Source organism: Oncorhynchus keta, chromosome 23 (genome assembly GCF_023373465.1).
Source record: "Oncorhynchus keta strain PuntledgeMale-10-30-2019 chromosome 23, Oket_V2, whole genome shotgun sequence".
Classification (NCBI taxonomy): domain Eukaryota; kingdom Metazoa; phylum Chordata; class Actinopteri; order Salmoniformes; family Salmonidae; genus Oncorhynchus; species Oncorhynchus keta.
In genome coordinates this window covers 20,836,648-20,855,201 of record NC_068443.1, presented here as the reverse complement: position 1 = coordinate 20,855,201, position 18,554 = coordinate 20,836,648, and the positions used below count along the sequence as shown (strand labels likewise).

Below are 18,554 nucleotides of genomic sequence, written 5' to 3'. Positions count from 1 at the left end.
CAACAATTTCGGCAGATAATTTTAGAAAGAGAGGGTCCAGATTGTCTTGCATGGCTGATTTGTAGGGGTCCAGATTTTGCAGCTCTTTCAGAACATCAGCTATCTGGATTTGGGTAAGGGAGAAATGGTGGGGGCTTTGGTAGGTTGCTGTGGAGCGTGCCGGGCAGTTGACCGGGGTAGGGGTAGCCAGGTGGAAGGCATGGCCAGCCGTAGAGAAATGCTTATTGAAATTCTCAATTATAGTGGATTTATCGGTAGTGACAATGTTTCTTAGCCTCAGAGCAGTGGGCAGCTGGGAGGAGGTGCTCTTATTCTCCATGGACTTTACAGTGTCCCAGAACTTTTTTGAGTTAGTACTACAGGATGCAAATTTCTGTTTGAAAAGGCTAGCCTTAGCTTTCCTAACTGCCTGTGTATATTTGTTCCTAACTTCCCTGAAAAGTTGCATATCACAGGGGCTATTCGATGCTAATGCAGTACGCCACAGGATGTTTTTGTGCTGGTCAAGTGCAGACAGGTCTGGAGTGAACCAAGGACTATATCTATTCCTAGTTCTAAATTTCTTGAATGGGGCATGCTTATTTAAGATGGTGAGGAAGGCACTTTTAAAAGAATAGCCAGGCATCATCTACTGACGGGATGAGGTCAATGTCATTCCAGGATATCCCGGCCAGGTCAATTAGAAAGGCCTGCTCGCAGAAGTGTTTTAGGGAGTGTTTGACAGTGATGAGGGGTGGTCGTTTGGTTGCAGACCCATTACGGATGCAGGCAATGGGGCAGTGATTGCTGAGATCTTGATTTAAAACAGCAGAGGTGTATTTGGAGGGCAAGTTAGTTAGGAGGACATCTATGAGGGTGCCCGTGTTTACAGATTTGGAGTTGTACCTGGTAGGTTCATTGATCATTTGTGTGAGATTGAGGGCATCAAGCTTGGATTGTAGGATGGCCGGGTTGTTAAGCATGTCCCAGTTTAGGTCACCTAGTAGCACGAGCTCAGAAGATAAATGGGGGCAATCAATTCACATATGGTATCGAGGGCACAGCTGTGGGCAGAGGGAGGTCTATAGCAAGCGGAAACAGTGAGAGACTTGTTTCTGGAAAGAGGAATATTTAGAAGTAGAAGCTCGAATTGTTTGGATACAGACTTGGTTACAGACAGGCTATCTTTGCAGTAGATTGCAACACCGCCCCCTTTGGCAGTTCTATTTTGGCGAAAATGTTATAGTTAGCGATGGAGATTTCAAGGTTTTTGGTGGTTTTCCTAAGCCAGGATTCAGACACGGCTAAGACATCCGGGTTGGCAGTGTGTGCTAAATCAGTGAGTAAAACAAACTTAGGGAGTAGGCTTCTAATGTTAACATGCAAATGAGGGCACCTGGGGAGTAGGAGTGGAGCTTGGCACTGCAGGACCTGGATTAACCTCTACATCACCAGAGGAACAGAGGAGAAGTAGGATAAGGGTACGGCTAAATGCTATACGAACTGGCCGTCTAGCACATTCGGAACAGAGAGTAAAAGGAGTAGGTTTCTGGGCACGATAGCATAGATTCAAGGCATAGTGTACAGACAAAGGTAAGGTAGGATGTGAGTACATTGGAGCGAAACCTAGGCATTGAGTAATGATGAGAGAGATATAGTCTCTAGAGCTGTTTAAACCAGGTGATGTCATCGCATATGTAGGAGGTGGAACAACATGGTTGGTGAAGGCATATTGAGCAGGGCTAGAGGCTCTACAGTGAAATAAGACAGTAATCACTAACCAGGACAGTAATGGACGAGGCATATTAATATTAGAGAGAGGCATGCGTAGCCAGGTGAACATATGGGTCCAGTGAGTGGTTAGGCTGACTGGGAACATGGCGATTCAGACAGTTAGCAGGCCGATGCTAACACGCTAACAGTTAGTAGGCCGGGGCTAAACAAGTTAGCGGTTAGCAGACCGGGGCTGGCAAGCTAGCAGTTAGCAGACCGGGGCAGGCAAGCTAGCAGTTAGTTGACCGGGGCTAGCAAGTTCGCTTTTGGGGGACGTCGCGGTGGGGGTAAGTCTGCTTTTGCCTCATCGTGCGGTGACATCGATAGACCAGTCGTGGAGTTAGGAGGGTTCCAAGTAGCTCTAGGTAGCTAGCAGTCCTAGCAGGTTAGCAGAATGGGCCTTCAGCGGGCGTCGCGCCTGAGGGGCCTGTTGGAATCCTCGGGCAGATTATGTCGGTATTCCAGTCGTAGAGGATTGGCGGGGTTCCGGCAGTAGAAGGGGTCCGGATATTGTCGCCCAGGAGTGAGTCGGGTGATGGGTCTAGCATGGGCTAGCCCCAGGCTAGTTGGTGCTAGCTCAGGGACGGAAACGTTAGCCAGGAGTAGTCAACCATTGCGATTAGCTAGCTGTGATGATCCAGATGAAAAGGTTCCGAGTTTGTGGTAGGAATTCGGGGATATGGAGAGAAAAATAGGTCCGGTATGCTCTGGTTTGAAACGCGTTGTACGAACTGGAGAGAGATTTCCGAGCTAAAGGTTAGCTGATGACTGCTAGAAGTGGTTAGCTGACCGATAGCTGGTAGCTAGTTAGCTAGCTGGCTTCAGTTGAGGTATTCCAGTTTCGGAGGTAAATAGAAATACTTTAGGAAAAAAACAAACAGATCCACACCACATTGGGTGAGGCGGGTTGCAGGAGAGTATTTTGAAGTTGAGGTTATTAAAAAGAACGCGAAGAAAAATATATATACACATGGGACGAGACAAGACAAAGACGTCTGACTGCTACGCCATCTTGGATTGCAAGATGTTTGTTTCACAATAAATTATATTTTGCATCTTCAAAGTTGTAGGCATGTAAATCAAATGATACAAACCCCCAAAATATTAATTTTAATTCCTTGTTGTAAGGCAACAAAATAGGAACAATGCCAAGGGGGTGAATACTTTCGCAAGCCTTTGTATGTGCATTCACAATCCATTGATTTGTCTTTTAAAAGTTGTCATGCAGTAATGTAGCTAAACACTTTTCATAAACCATACTGCTTTCACCAGCTGTTACTAAGCAATAGGTGTTGGAAGGCTAAATCAACGCTATTTTGCTCATGAAGTTGTTACAGGGCTGTACAAAGTTGCATTTGTTTTGCTCTTCATATAGTGAACCTAGTTTCTTGCCCTAGAATTGTCATTTTAATGTGCTTATGATGACAGATTAGACTTTGCTGCGTTTCCTTCTTTGCTGTGGCAGTAATCAGTTATTTGTAGAGAATATCTGTGTTTATGTTTGTCCTTTATTATAACATCTTGGACTGTTACAGTAAATACATTGATTGGATTTTGTTTCTTGGACTTTAATGCGTCTTTGAGTTCCAACAAATGCTGCATGATAAATCTCAACTATTTCTACCCGTAATGTTGTTCATTTCTCTGAAAGGAAACTCAGACCTTTACAAAATTATCCAATGGAAGCTACTGACCGTTTACTGAAGTATCCATCTGAAAGGACTATTTTGTGAGGGTGCTAAGATTAGTAGGAATCATCTGCTTGGGTCCGTGCTGCTCTTCTCTCCTGCTTTGCTCCGCCTCTGTGGACTCTGTAGTAGCATCATCTTAGAGATCTTTCTGCAGATGGAAAACACTTACAGATTCAACTGCATGTAACTTTCCTTAGCATTTGTATGAGCTGAATGTTGTTCCTTAGTGCTTATAGTGCGTGTGCGTGTGTGCGTGCGTGGCTTCAGCAACATGGCTGTGATTTTGGCCCAAAAATGTGCAGCCGAGAACCTTTTTATAGTTTTATCTGTAAATAGCATCAACAATTGACATGGGAGTCAATACAAACTACTCTCCAGTTTGCATGTAAATACATTATAATTAACTAACCAATCATACAGATACTGTTCCAATTATGATTTGAAATTGATGTACAGTAATGTAAGTAAGTGCAGAACTACTCTTTATATTTGGCAGCAATATTTTGTGTCTGTGTGTCTAGTTACCTCACTGCAGTAAATATGTAGATGACAGATGACTGTCTCCCCTCCTCTCTCCACCTGTTGATTAGTTTGCTGGAGAGCAGTTCCCACCAGGAGGAAGAGCACAGTCTCATTGCCCGCTACGCTTCTAGACTGGCCTCTGACGCAGCCGCCGCGGTGAGACACACATGCCATCTGAGGTCATAGTGGGAGAAAATACCATGAATAGCATCCTGACATGTGCCCAGCACGAATGCACATTTGTTCCAAAGGCCTGTTTTCCGTAGTCAGGTTACCCATTCAGGAAGCGCTTGTTTCTGTAATCTTGACCCATCAGTGTTCGCTGTGGCTGCTTATGTCACTGCTATGTAGTAGTGTATAAGGAAATAACATCAGCCAGATGACCTCAATACTGTAGATAATGTAATGCATACTGATAGTGTCATACATCTCTGTGTGTAATGATAATGTCATGTGTCCCTGTGTGTAATGATGATGTCATAATGTCCCCATTTGTAATGATAATATCATGTGTCCCCGTGTTTAATGATTATGTCATGTGTCTTACAGCAGCAGCAGCAGAGGGTCCCCAACGACATCTCTTTCTCTCTGGATGCCAACAAGCAGCAGAGGCAGCTTATTGCTGAGCTAGAGAGCAAAAACAGGTCAGGGATGGTTTCCATCTGGATTTGCTTTTCTCTCTCTGTTCACCTATTCTTTCCAGCCCTGCCATCGTGCCAAATTACATGAAAGGAATGTGATAGATTATTTAATGTGGTACTCAATGTGCTTCCCACACAAACTGTGGTTGATAGTTATTCAAATGGGCTGTAGCCCTGTTTGCATGGTAGTACCAGAAAAATACAAAAGCAACTCAAGTCTTAATGTCGTCAAGCTAGCTGGTAGACCCCCCTGTAATCCATCACACCATCTAAATCACACAAACAAAACTACTTCAGAAAGCCTACATATGTGACATACTAGTTTCAACTGGCCTGTGTTTGTGTGTGTCACAGAGAGATCTTGCAGGAGATCCAGCGTCTGAGAGTGCAGCACGAGCAGGCCTCACAGCCTCCCACATGCACGTCCCAACAGAACCCCACTCTGCTGGCCGAGCTACGGCTTCTCAGGTAGACCCATCTCAAATTCTTCTACAAAACAATCTGTGACCATTTAAATGGACAATTCAATTTGTATATAGACTCAAAAAAAGAAACGTCCTCTCACTGTCAACTGTGTTTATTTTCAGCAAACTTAACGTGTTATTATTTGTATGAACATAAGATTCAACAAACTGACACAAAGTTCCACAGACATGTGATTAACAAAAATGGAATAATGTGTCCCTGAACAAAAGGAGGGTCAAAATCAAAAGTAACAGTCAGTATCTGGTGTGGCCACCAGCTACATTAAGTACTGCAGTGCATCTCCTCCTCATGGACTGCACCAGATTTGCCAGTTCTTGCTGTGAGATGTTACCCCACTCTTCCACCGAGGCATCTGCAAGTTCCCGGACATTTCTGGGGGGAATGGCCTTAGCCCTCACCCTCTGATCCCACAGGTCCCAGATGTGCTCAATGGGATTGAGATCTCCGCTCTTCACTAGCCATGGCAGAACACTGACATCCCTGTCTTGCAGGAAATCATGCACAGAACAAGCAGTATGACTGGAGGCATTGTCATGCTGGGGGTTCATGTCAGGATGAGCCTGCAAGAAGGGTACCACATGAGGGAGGAGGATGTCTTCCCTGTAACGCACAGCGTTGAGATTGCCTACAATGACAACAAGCTCAGTCCGATGATGCTGTGACACACCTCCCCAGACCATGACGGACCCTCCACCTCCAAATTGATCCCGCTCCAGAGTACAGGCCTCGGTGTAACGCTCATTCCTTCGGCGATAAACGCGAGTCCAGCCTCTCTCAGCCTGTAGACAGTCTGACAGTCTTGTAGACAGTCTGAACACTGATGGGGGGGGTTGTGCGTTCCTGGTGTAACTCGGACAGTTGTTGTTGCCATCTTGTACCTGTCTCACAGGTGTGATGTTCGGATATACCGATGCTGTGCAGGTGACCTTAATTGCCTACCGTCTGTAAGCTGTTAGTGTCTTAATGACCATTCCACGGGTGCATGTTCATTAATTGTTTATTGTTCATTGAACAAGCATGGGAAATGGTGTTTAAACCCTTTACAATGAAGATCTGTGAAGTTATTTGGATTTTTACAAATTATCTTTGAAAGACAGGGTCCTGAAAAAGGGACGTTTCTTTTTTTGCTGAGTTTATTATGTTTTTTTCTCCCTCTACCAGGCAACGCAAAGATGAGCTGGAACAGAGGATGTCTGCTCTGCAGGAGAGTCGCAGGGAACTCATGGTACAGCTGGAGCAGCTGATGCTGCTGCTGAAGGTGTGTGAGAAAGCCATACAGTTTCAAGCCATACCGTTTCATTTCTACTGTAATGTTGGCCTGCTAATGAGAAGGGTAGAAAATCCAACACACTTTTCATTATCCCGCCACTAGAGGGAGCACTTTTTCAAATGTCACTGGGGCTTCATCATAAGGAAGTTTCCATATCTTAAGTAAATCCTGAGTTGCTCTGGTTTGACAAGTATTCCTTTCTCATCTTCTTACCATAATCCATACGTCTCTTTACAAAAAATGTGTTTGTGTTCCCCAGTTTCTTCATGTTAAAATGTTTGCGATATAACCTTTTCCAGACCTTCTACTCGTCATTCTGCTAAGGACAGTGTTTGGATCATATGTACTGACAACATACAAACAACATAACTCACAAAATAAAACTGGATATAGGATACAATTTAGTCAGTCAGACACAACAACAGTCAATGGAGAAAGGGTTTAAGAAGCCTTACATAAACTGCTTACTGTACTGACTTAAATGGTAAGGCTATCAATCTAATCACTCCAATGAAGGGATCAGTGCTAAACCAGTTAGCCCCATCTAGCATAACCATGCTAGCATCAGACTTGCTAAAGCCTACTATATGGGAGAAAATCCTAATAAGTTTTTACATATGAAAGAAATTGTCTTCATTGATTGATTTTACTATTGTGTGCTTTTGGGACAGTACATGAATAACGTTTCTCTCAACAGGAGGAGGAAAGGAAGCAAGCTGTAAGTTTGTCAGTGAAACCTAAAATAACTAATGCTTCTTACAAAGAAACTTCTAAATGTGATGTTTGTTGTTTTGCTGACAAAATTTGATCAGTTCTCATGGGAACTGAAAATGCGGCAGTCAGATGAACTAACAGCATGTTAGATATTTAAATAATTTTGACTTAATATAAAGTGCTGTTAAATGGACCTAAAATGCATTATGGCACGTGCTCAATGTTTGTTGCTCACCAACCATGGATGTGTTTTTGGATAAACATGCTTAACATAACAGCTTTTTCAGCAGAAAATTCTATTGGCCTGAACTTTAGCCATTTTTGCTCCATTACTGGGTCTTGTAATATTATAATTAACCATTTTGGAATGATGCTATTACTGACACAACTCTTAGAGGTTTCACGCAGTGATGAGGAGTAGGGCCCTGAGGTTTTCCTGACCAAAACTACAATCCCTACTTTATGTTCCCCATACAGACCTATGGAGATTCATAACTTCATGAATTCCACCCACCCAGCTACCCCCCATGCTAACAGGACAACACCCCAATCACAAGAGACCAACAGTCCCGCAAGAAAGCTATGCAGTAGCAACACAAAGAATAGAGCACCCTGCCGCAGCCGAGCTAAACCAGACGAGGCATCTGCTGAACAGAATCTGCAAACAAATCCATGAATTCCTTCTTTCTTATTATCAGAAATAGAATAATTAAAAATACAACCTATTATCATTGAGTTTTGCATAAGATACCCAGGAAAGGGTTAAAGTTACCTCATAAATATATGTAACCTCATAAACAAAGTTCACGACATTAGTAATTTGCTAATCTTAGATAATATGAATATATTAGCAATTTCTGAGACCCTCTTATAACACACCTTTGATACAGCAGTAGGAGTACAAGGATATAACATCTATAGAAAAGACAGGAATCTCTATAGGGGGAGCTCAGAGAGGATCTCATCACAAGTGAAGTAGAAGTGCTGTGGTTGAAGGTTCACCTGCCTCATCTGAAGCCTCTTCTTTTAGGGTGCTGCTATAGGTCACCAAATGGAAAGTGTCAGTATCTGGAGAATGTGTGTGATGTTAGATAAGTACCCTGATGCTATCAGAGAAATGTATTTTATTGGTGACCTGAACATTGACTGGTAATCATCGAGTTGTCCTCTCAAGAGGAAGCTTCTTACTGTGAGTAATGACTGTAACATGACTCAGGTTATCACTCAACCAACTAGAGTGTTGTCTAATAGTGGTGGATCTGTGACATCCACTTGCATTGATTATATATTCACCAATGCTGCAGAGATTTGCTCCAAACCATAGTGACCATAATATTGTGGCAATAACCAGGAAGGGCCTAAAGTTATTTATAAGAGATCATACAAAATGTTTTCTCAGGAGGAACTGCCTAGAAGGCCAGCATCCCAGAGTCACCTCTTCACTATTGACATTGAGACTGGGGTTTTGCGGGTACTTTTTTTTAACCCCCTTTTCCTCCTCAATTTCATGGTATCCAATTGTTAGTAGCTACTATCTTGTCTCATCGCTACTACTCCCGTACGGGCTCGGGAGAGACAAAGGTTGAAAGTCATGCGTCCTCCAATACACAACCCAACCAAGCCGCACTGCTTCTTAACACAGCGCGCATCCAACCCGGAAGCCAGCCGCACCAATGTGTTGGAGGAAACACTGTGCGCCCGGCCCGCCACAGGAGTCACTGGTGCGCAATGAGACAATGATATCCCTACCGGCCAAACCCTCCCTAACCCAGACGACGCTAGGCCAATTGTGTGTCGCCCCACAGGCCTCCCGGTCACGGCTGGTTGCGACAGAGCCTGGGCACAAACCCAGAGTCTCTGGTGGCACAGCTAGCGCTGCAGTACAGCGCCCTTAACCATTGCGCCACCCGGGAGGCCTTGCCGGTATTTTTTAATGAAGCTGCCAGTTGAAGACTTGTGAGGCGTCTGTTTCTCAATCTAGGCACTCTAATATACTTGTCCTCTTGCTCAATTGTGCACCGGGGCCTCCCACTCATCTATTCTATTCTTAGAGCCAGTTTGCACTGTTCTGTGAAGGTACACAGCATTGTACGAGATCTTCAGTTTCTTGTCAATTTCTCGCATGGAAGCATTCATTTCTAGCCTTCATTTCTCAGAACAAGAATAGACTGACGAGGTTCAGAAGAAAGGCCATTTTGAGCCTGTAATCGAACTTACAAATGCTGATGCTCCAGATTCTCAACTAGTCTAAAGAAGGCCAGTTTTTCAGCGGTGCTAACATAATCGCAAAAGGGTTATCTCATGATCAATTATCCTTTTAAAATTATAAACTTGGATTCGCTAACATAACGTGCCATTGGAACACAGGAGTGATGGTTGCTGATAATGGGCCTCTGTACACCTATGTAGATATTCCATAAAAAAATCAGCAGTTTCCAGCTACAATAGTCATTTACAACATTAACAATGTCTACACTGTATGCCTGATCAATTTGATGTTATTTTAATTGGCAAAAAAATGTGCTTTTCTTTCAAAAACAAAGACATTTCTATGTGACCCCATATTTTTGAACGGTAGTGTATGTTGGTATGTTGGTCTGATGTGTATAAGGAAGAGAATCCAGATAAAACACTTGGAGTATTTGTGATATTATTCTTGCCAATTGTTGACAAACATGCAACTGTTAAGAAACTAACTAAGAACTGTTAGAGCCCTCTGGAAAGATTGTGAATTGAAAATGTTATGGTTCAAAGAAAGTATGCAAAAAAGGTGGCAAACAAGTCTGGCTGCTCAGCTGATTGGTTCATATACTGTCAATTGAGAAATGTTGTGACTAAATATGTACAGTTGAAGTCGGAAGTTTACATACACCTTAGCCAAATACATTTCAACTGAGTTTTTCACAATTCCTGACATTTAATCCTAGGAAGAATTTCCTGTCTAGGTCAGTCAGGATCACCACTTTATTTTAAGAATGTGAAATGTCAGAATAATAGTAGAGAGAATGATTTATTTCAGTGGGTCAGAAGTTTATATACACTCAATTAGTATTTGGTAGCATTGCCTGTAAATTGTTTAACTTGGGTCAAACGTAGCCTTCCACAAGCTTCCCACAATAAGTTGGGTGCATTTTGGCCCATTCCTCCTGACAGAGCTGGTGTAACTGACTCAGGTTTGTAGGCCTCCTTGCTCGCACAAGCTTGTTCAGTTCTTCCCACAAATGTTCTATAGGATTGAGGTCAGGGCTTTGTGATGGCAACTCCAATAACTTGACTTTGTTGTCCTTAAGCCATTTTGCCACAACTTTGGAAGTATGCTTGGGGTCATTTTCCATTTGGAAGACCCATTTGCGGCCAAGCTTTAACTTCCTGACTGATGTCTTGAGATGTTGCTTCAATATATCCACGTAATTTTCCTACCTCATGATGCCATCTATTTTGTGAAGTGCACCAGTCCATCCTGCAGCAAAGCACCCCCACAACATGATGCTGCCACCCCGGTACTTCACGGTTGGGATGGTGTTCTTCGGCTTGCAAGCCTCCCCCTTTTTCTTCCAAACATATTGATGGTCATTATGGCCAAATAGTTATATTTTTGTTTCATCAGACCAGAGGATATTTCTCCAAAAAGTACAATTTTTGTCCCCATGTGCAGTTGCAAACCATAGTGTGGCTTTTTTATGGCGGTTTTGGAGCAGTGGCTTCTTCCTTGCTGAGCGGCCTTTCAGGTTATGACGATATATGACTCATTTTACTGTAGATATAGATACTTCTGTACCTGTTTCCTCCAGCATCTTCACAAGGTCCTTTGCTGTTGTTTCTTGGATTGATTTGCACTTTTCGCACCAAAGTACGTTCATTTCTAGGTGACAGAACACGTCTCCTTCCTGAGCGGTATGACGGCTGCGTGGTCCCACGGTGTTTATACTTGCATACTATTGTTTGTACAGATGAACGTGGTACCTTCTGCCGTTTTGTAATTGCTCCCAAGGATGAATCAGACTTGTGGAGGTCTACCATTTTTTTCTGAGGTCTTGGCTGATTTCTTTTGATTTTCCCATGATGTCAAGCAAAGATGCACTGAGTTTGAAGGTAGGCCTTGAAATAACTGCACAGGTTCACCTCCAATTGACTCAAATTATGTCAATTAGCCTAACAGAAGCTTCTAGAGCCATGATATAATATTCTGGAATTTTCCAAGCTGTTTAAAGGCACAGTCAACGTAGTGTATGTAAGCTTCTGACCCACTGGAATTGTGATACAGTGAATTATAAGTGAAATAATCTGTCTGTAAACAATTGTTAGAAAAATGACTTGTGTCATGCACAATGTAGGTGTCCTAACATACTTGCCAAAACTATAGTTTGTTAACAAGACATTTGTGGAGTGGTTAAAAATGGAGTTTTAATGACTCCAACCTAAGTGTATGTAAACTTCCGACTTCAACTGTATACACAGTACAAGTCAAAAGTTTGGTCATGGACCTCCCGAGTTGCACAGTGGTCTGGTTCGAGTCCAGGCTCTGTCGCAGCCGGCCGTGACCTGGAAACCCATGGGACGGCGCCCAATTGGCCCAGCATCGTCCTGGTTCGGGGAGGGTTTGGCCAGCAGGGATGTTCTTGTCCCATCGCGCACTAGCGACTCCTGTGGTGGGCTGTGTGCAATGCATTCTGACATGTTCGGTCGCCAGGTGTACGATGTATACACCGACACATTGGTGCGGCTGGCTTCCGGTTAAGCGAGCAGTGTGTCAAGAAGCAGTGCAGCTTGGCTGGGTTGTGTTTCAGACGACGCAAGTCCTTGAGGGAGTTGCAGCCATGGGACAAGATTGTAACTACCACGAAATTGGGGAGGAAAGGGGTAAAAAAAATGGACACACCTACTCATTCAAGTTATTCTACGTTGTAGAGTAATAGTATTTTCTACGTTGTAGAGTAATAGTGAAGACATGAAAACTATGAAATGAGGGTTAGGGTTAAACACCAAAAAGTGTTAAACAAATCTAAATATATTTTAGATTCTATATATTTAGCTGCCTTGATGGCAGCTTTGCACAATCTTGGCATTCTCTCAACCAGCTTCATGAGGTAGTCACCAGGAATGCATTTCAATTAGCAAATGTGCCTTGTTAAAAGTTTATTTGTTAACACTTAATGTGTTTGAGCCAATCAGTTGTGTTGTGACAAGGTAGGGGTGGTATACAGAAGATAGCCCTATTTTGTAAAGGACCAAGGCCACAAGAACAGCTCAAATAAGCAAAAGGAAACGACAGCCAGTCATTACTTTAAGACATGAAGGTCAATCATTGCGGAACATTTCAACAACTTTGAAAGTGCAAAAACCAATGCAAAAACCAATGCAGCGCTATGATGAAACTGGCCCTCATGATGACCGCCACAGGAAAGGAAGACCTAGAGTTACCTCTGCTGCAGATGATAAGTTCATTAGAGTTACCAGCCTTAGAAATTGTAGGCCAAATAAATGCTTCACAGAGTTCAAGTAACAGACACAACTTAACATCAACTGTTCAGAGGAGACTGTGTGAATTAGACCTTCATGGTTGAATTGCTGCAAAGAAACCACTACTAAAGAACACCAATAAGAAGAAGAGACTAGCTTGGGCCAAGAAACACGAGCAATGGACATTAGACCGGTGGAAATCTGTCCTTTGGTCTGATGAGTCCAAATGTTCGATTTTTGGTTCCAACCGCCGTGTCTTTGTGAGACGCAGAGTAGGTGAATGGATGATCTCCGCATGTGTGGTTCCCACCATGAAGCATGGAGCAGAAGGTGTGGGGGTGCTTTGCTGGTGAGATTTTATGTAATTTATTTAGAATTCAACGCACATTTAACCAGCATGGCTACCACAGCATTCTGAAGCAATATGCCATCCCATCCCAGCATTCCAGGTGAAGCTGGTTGAGAGAATGTCAAGAGTGTGCAAAGCTGTCATCAAGGCAAAGGGTGGCTACTTTGAAGAATCTAAAATCTAATTTGTTTGACATTTTTTTGGTTACTACATGAATCGATATGTGTAATTTCATAGTTTTTATTTATTCACTATCATTCTACAATGTAGAAAATAGTAAAGAATAAAGAAAAACACTTACATTTGTAGCTGTGTTCAAACTTTTGACTGGTATTGTATATTTTACCAAAACAAAATAAATTATAAAAATAATGACATTATGGGCAGAAAACCCAAATAATCGTTCATTGAAGCTGATGGGTCATTTATCACAAAACCTTTTTATATAGACAATCATTTCAATTACTATTTCACCGGTAAAGTGGACAAACTGAGAAGTGAAATGACAATATTGAACATTGAACCATCATATTTGTGTATTGATGATCTAATAATGAAAGAGAATGATTGCTGTTTTGAATTTGGTCAATTTTGTGCAAAAGAGGTGGAAAAACAGTTGTTATCCATCAATAATGATAAGCCACCAGGTATAAATAACCTAAATGGTGAAATATTAAGAATGGTAGCAGACTGGATTACCACCCCTTTTGCCAAAGCCTAAAGGAGTGTGTGCCCACAGGCATGGAAGGAAGCTAGAGTAATTTCACTGCCTAAAAATAATAAAGTTCCCTTTGCTGTCTCTTACAGCCGCCCAATCAGTTTGCTGCCTGTTCTTAGTAAACAGATGGAGAGAATTGTGTTTGAACAAATACAGTGCTATTTTTTTTGTTAAGTTAACTACTGACTTTCAACATGCATATAAGGAAGTGCACTCAACTTGTACTGCACTGCACTAACTCTGATAATAAGATTATAGTTGGAGCTGTAGTGTAAAATTTCAGTGCAGCCTTTGATGTTATTGATCATAATTCGTTATTGAAAAAGTTCACTTGTTATGGCTTTACTTCACCTGCCATCACATGGTTGGAGAGTTACTTATCCAACAGAACTCTGAGAGTATTCTTCAATGGAAGCTTCTCGAACTTCAGATATGTACAGTGTGGTATCCCTCAGGGCAGTTCCCTTGGGCCGTTACTCTACTCTATTTTTTACAAATGATTTGCCACTTGTCTTACAAGAAGCCAAAATTACTATATATGCTGATGATTGCACACTCCACACATCTGCACCTACAGCCAGTGAGCTCAATGAGACTCTTAGGTGTTATAGTCAGTGTCAGAATGGGTAATTAACAATAAACTGGTCTTACATACATCTAAAACCAAAAGCATTGTATTTGGTTCAAAGCAGCTGAACTCCTAGGAGTAAAATTGGATGGTCAGTTATCAGGGTCAAGACATATTTACAAAGTTATTGTGAAGAGGTAGAGGTATGTCTGTTATTAAAAGATGGTTTGAGTTTATGACACAAAGATCAACTGTACTAGTTGTTCAGGCTTTGATCTTGTCCGATCTTGATTACTGTCCATATGGTCAGGTGCAGCAAAGAAAGACCTCGCAAAGCTGCAGCTGGTTCAAAACAAAGCAACACGCCTTACCCTTAACTTCACACACTGAGCTAACATCAACAACATGCATGATAGTCTTTCATGGTTGAGGAGAAATTGACGACTTCTCTTCTAGTCTTTTTAAGAATCATTTGTGTGTTGAAAATAGCTAACCACTTAAATCATCTTTTTGCATACACTTTGAACAGACATACATATCCCACCAGACATGCCACTATGGGTTTCTTCACGATACCCAAACCAAAAACAGATTTTGTTTTGTATGGAGCCTTGTCATCATGTAATACTCTGCCACCAGATGTTTATCTTTAAAAAACAGATACAAAACATATTGTACCACAGCACATCTCCTCTTTCTAAAGATCTAATTTAACTGTACTGTATATAATAATATTAATATATATGAATAGTGTGTAAATAGCATGTTTGTTGTCTCTAGTTGTCTTTCCTATATATAACTCATATTTTTTTACGATCTTGTCTCATCAATGCAAGTCCCCAACTGGCTTGGGAGAGGCAACGGTTGAGTCATGTGTCCTCCAAAACATGACCCGCCAAGCCGCGCTTCTTAACACCCGCTCGCTTAACCCAGAAGCCAGCTACACCAATGTGTCAGAGGAAACACCTTTCGACCGATGACCGAGGTCAGCTCGCAGTAGCCCGGCCTGCCACAAGGAGTCGCTAGAGTACGATGAGCCAAGTAAAGCCCCCCCGGGCAAACCCTCTTTTAACCCGGACGACACTGGGCCAATTGTGTGCCGCCCTATAGAACTCACAACACCGAGATGTAGTGCCTTAGACCGCTGCACCACTCGGGATGCCCCTATTTTATATTTAATGTAATATCTTATGTTCTTCTTATCTATTACTGTTCTGTACTTCGTCATGTATGTGTACCCCAGGAAGAGTAGCTGCTGTAGCTAATGAGAATCCTAATAACTGAGTCATTCAGTATAGAAATAGCTCCACAAACATTAGATAGATCAATGTGGATGATCACTGGTTGTTACTGCACTGGTGTACTACTGCTACTACTGAAACAGTGACAGGAAGTGACACCTAGAGTCACGCTAACCAATGCTTCCTGTTTCCTGTTTCAGACTCAGGGACCTGGCTCCCCCCGCTCGTCTCCCAGCCACACAGTCAGTCGGTCCATCCCCATGCCAACCCAGTCAGAGTCTGCCGGCACCACACCCACTCACACCCCTCAGGACTCACTCATGGGTGTGGGAGGGGACGTGCAGGAGGCCTTCGCTCAGGGTAATACACACACTCACACACCTTTACAGTTAGGAGTGCAGTAGCCTCAGGTTCTGGAATGCCAGTGTTTGTACCAGCCTCGGTTCTATCTCCAGGCCCCAGGAGGAACTTGAGAAATGACCTCCTTGTTGCAGCTGACTCCATCACCAACACCATGTCTTCATTGGTTAAAGAGCTCAATTCAGGTGATACTATGGTCTCACTGTGTCTCTGACTTTTGAAAATATACCTTTCATATCCTCCGAGCATTTTAAAGCTGCGTGTGTTTTGTCTTCTCCAGCGGCTGGAAGTCAATCAGAGAGCAACATGGACTCTCAGACAGATGGACTGTTCTCCTCTCCCACTTCCGATCTTCTAGCACAGATGACCACTAAACCACGGTAACTACAGTATGAAGTATGCACAGTGTGTAGATATGCTTTATGAATCTCTATAAAAGCTCAAAATTATATACAGAAGATTGCAGTATGGTAATGTTGGATTTACCTCCATAGTCTTGGTGGCAGGAACCCTGGTGGAGTTGAGGAGGAGTGCTATGAGAACGACTTGGTTCAGGTGCTGGAGGATGAGCTGAAGATGGGGGACCTACTAAAACACAGACGGGAGCAAGATAAACCCCATATGGTGACCTATGGTTTGAGTTATTATTATGGAAAATAAGTGCATTTCAAAACACATTCCTTTTAAATTCCTTGAATTCTTCTCACTTCATTTTGGTTGTTTTCTTGGTGCGGTACAGGTGACTTTGCAGCAATGACCTTGTTTAACAAGTCTCCTGGTAAGACGACTAATTCATTTTTTTGACATGTTCTTACCATTTGATGTTCACTGCACAAAAATAATAACTATTCATCTTCTGTGTTTATTTCATTCACTGCCTGGAATATATTTTTTCTCACTACGCTATATTCCAGTACAAATGGGCAGAGTATTTAACTCCCTGTCCTCTCAACAGGTAAGCAATATGAAAAGCCACAAAAGTAGAAAAACACTGGAAGATGGATGAGAAGAGAAGGCATGTAGAGAAGGCTGTGGAGAGATGATGGTCCACATGCATGCAAGTCAAACTAAAAAAGAAGTGACAAGGAGGAAGGATCACAGTTATGACACTGCTAAATCCAACATATTATGTAAAGATCTATTTTTTAAACCAACAGCATTTTTAAGTGAATACTGTGAACCGATATGGAGGGATTATTAAACATAACAGCTGTCTATTATACCACCGGTGCCATAAAATCGAATAACTTTGTTGAGAATTACTTGATTTTTAATCATATTATTTTGGGGTATGAGTTGTTGAAGAATTGTGCAAGTATATACTGTAGTTCATTTTTCCCTGGGGCCACATTCGGTCTTCAACGAGGTCCGGAGGGTCGCACTGAATTGTTTAAAATATTTCCTTGCTGTCAAAATTTGCAAAAAATTGTCCTCTATCCATCATTTTGGGAATTTTCTATGCTCTCTGACTGTTTAGAGTTTATTAGCGAGCTGGACTGTCAAGAAACTATGAGTATAGGTCCAATATCATTTCTACACAGTTGTAATTAGATTTTAGTCCTTTTTTTCTTCATTTTAAAGTATATTTTTACTCCAACCACCCACGGGCCAGATTGGACACCCTCCGACCTGCGGGCCGGGCCGTATGTTTAACACCCCTGCTGTAGGTGTATTGCTGGTGAGATTGCTTTTTAAACCAAATAGTAAACTTGGTATATGTGTAAACTGAGGCACAACTGTCTATAACCCAGAGGGTAGCGACAGTATGTCTGACGCTATGACCTGGTTGGCGCATCAGTCGAATGATACTGGTGTTGTATCGCTTTTGTATTTGTTGTTTGACTGTTTAGCTTTTTGATTGAGTGGCTTGTCATTTTATTTGCCTTAGCTGGTTAGCTTAGGTCACATTTGGATGGAGTACAGTCAGACCTTCAATGCAGCATGTACTGTAGCTAACATTGTTTCAGCCACTGATACATTTATATTCACTGTCAAAATCACTTTGTTTATTTCACCCACAAGTATTGCCTAGTAGTTAATAGTACTGTATTACGTAATACAACTGCAGAAGAGGAACAATGTTATTTGCCCTCTTCTGCATGTTGTGTATGCCACATTTGCAAATTTTATTTAATTCCACCTGGAGTATTAAGCCGTTAGGTGATACTAAGAGAATCAGACAGTATAAGACAAAGTAGCTGAACCTATGATACATCTAATGCTGGAAAGTGATATTGTCTACTGAAGGATTTTGTTAACTAATAGCTATACTTTGATTAAGAGTTATAGTTGATTTTATTTTATTAATAGCTGCTTGAGGTTTGAAGATGTGACGACATAAATTAAATTGGAGTAGGGAATACAGTACGTAGACAGTACATAGTAGATAGAATGGACAGTACAGTACATATAACACTCCAGATTCGAAGGTTTACACTTGCAAGAACAGAGGACATTGTTTGTTTACCATGTTTTAGAATCAATATCTTCTGTTTTACCGTAGATTTTGAAGTTGCATTGTCATTTATGACCAAATTATTAGCGTTCTTATACTCACTCACACACAAATCTCTCACAAACATACACTCACAGTCACACACTTGGTAACCAAGCTCATTGTGTGTAAATGTTACCCAGTCACTTTAAAATATGTGGTGCAAGCCAATAAATGTGTGAAATATATCTGGTATGATTTTTAAGCTAGTTCGTATAAGTGATTTTGCATGGTGGTGATGATGCATAATAAAGAATTGACACAACATGATAATGTTGTTGCCTATGA

At 42.0% G+C, this 18,554-nt stretch overlaps 1 protein-coding gene across 5 annotated transcripts in view; it reads left to right on the top strand.

The window, feature by feature from the left end:
- LOC118377994 (dystrobrevin alpha-like) overlaps positions 1–18,554 on the top strand; it is a 38,427-nt gene extending 19,873 nt beyond the window's left edge. For 3 of the 5 annotated variants that reach the window (XM_052476798.1, XM_052476800.1, XM_052476799.1), the window contains exons 11-21: positions 4,034–4,121; positions 4,515–4,609; positions 4,961–5,074; positions 6,254–6,350; positions 7,060–7,080; positions 15,613–15,772; positions 15,868–15,957; positions 16,053–16,152; positions 16,267–16,401; positions 16,517–16,550; positions 16,728–18,554. In XM_052476798.1, coding sequence (XP_052332758.1) covers positions 4,034–4,121; positions 4,515–4,609; positions 4,961–5,074; positions 6,254–6,350; positions 7,060–7,080; positions 15,613–15,772; positions 15,868–15,957; positions 16,053–16,152; positions 16,267–16,401; positions 16,517–16,529 — 913 coding nt within the window. In that variant the 3' untranslated portion in view covers positions 16,530–16,550; positions 16,728–18,554. Of the gene's footprint in view, positions 1–4,033; positions 4,122–4,514; positions 4,610–4,960; positions 5,075–6,253; positions 6,351–7,059; positions 7,081–7,553; positions 14,101–15,612; positions 15,773–15,867; positions 15,958–16,052; positions 16,153–16,266; positions 16,402–16,516; positions 16,551–16,727 lie in introns of those variants that run through there. The other 2 variants (XM_052476801.1, XM_052476802.1) reach the window with 2 other exon arrangements.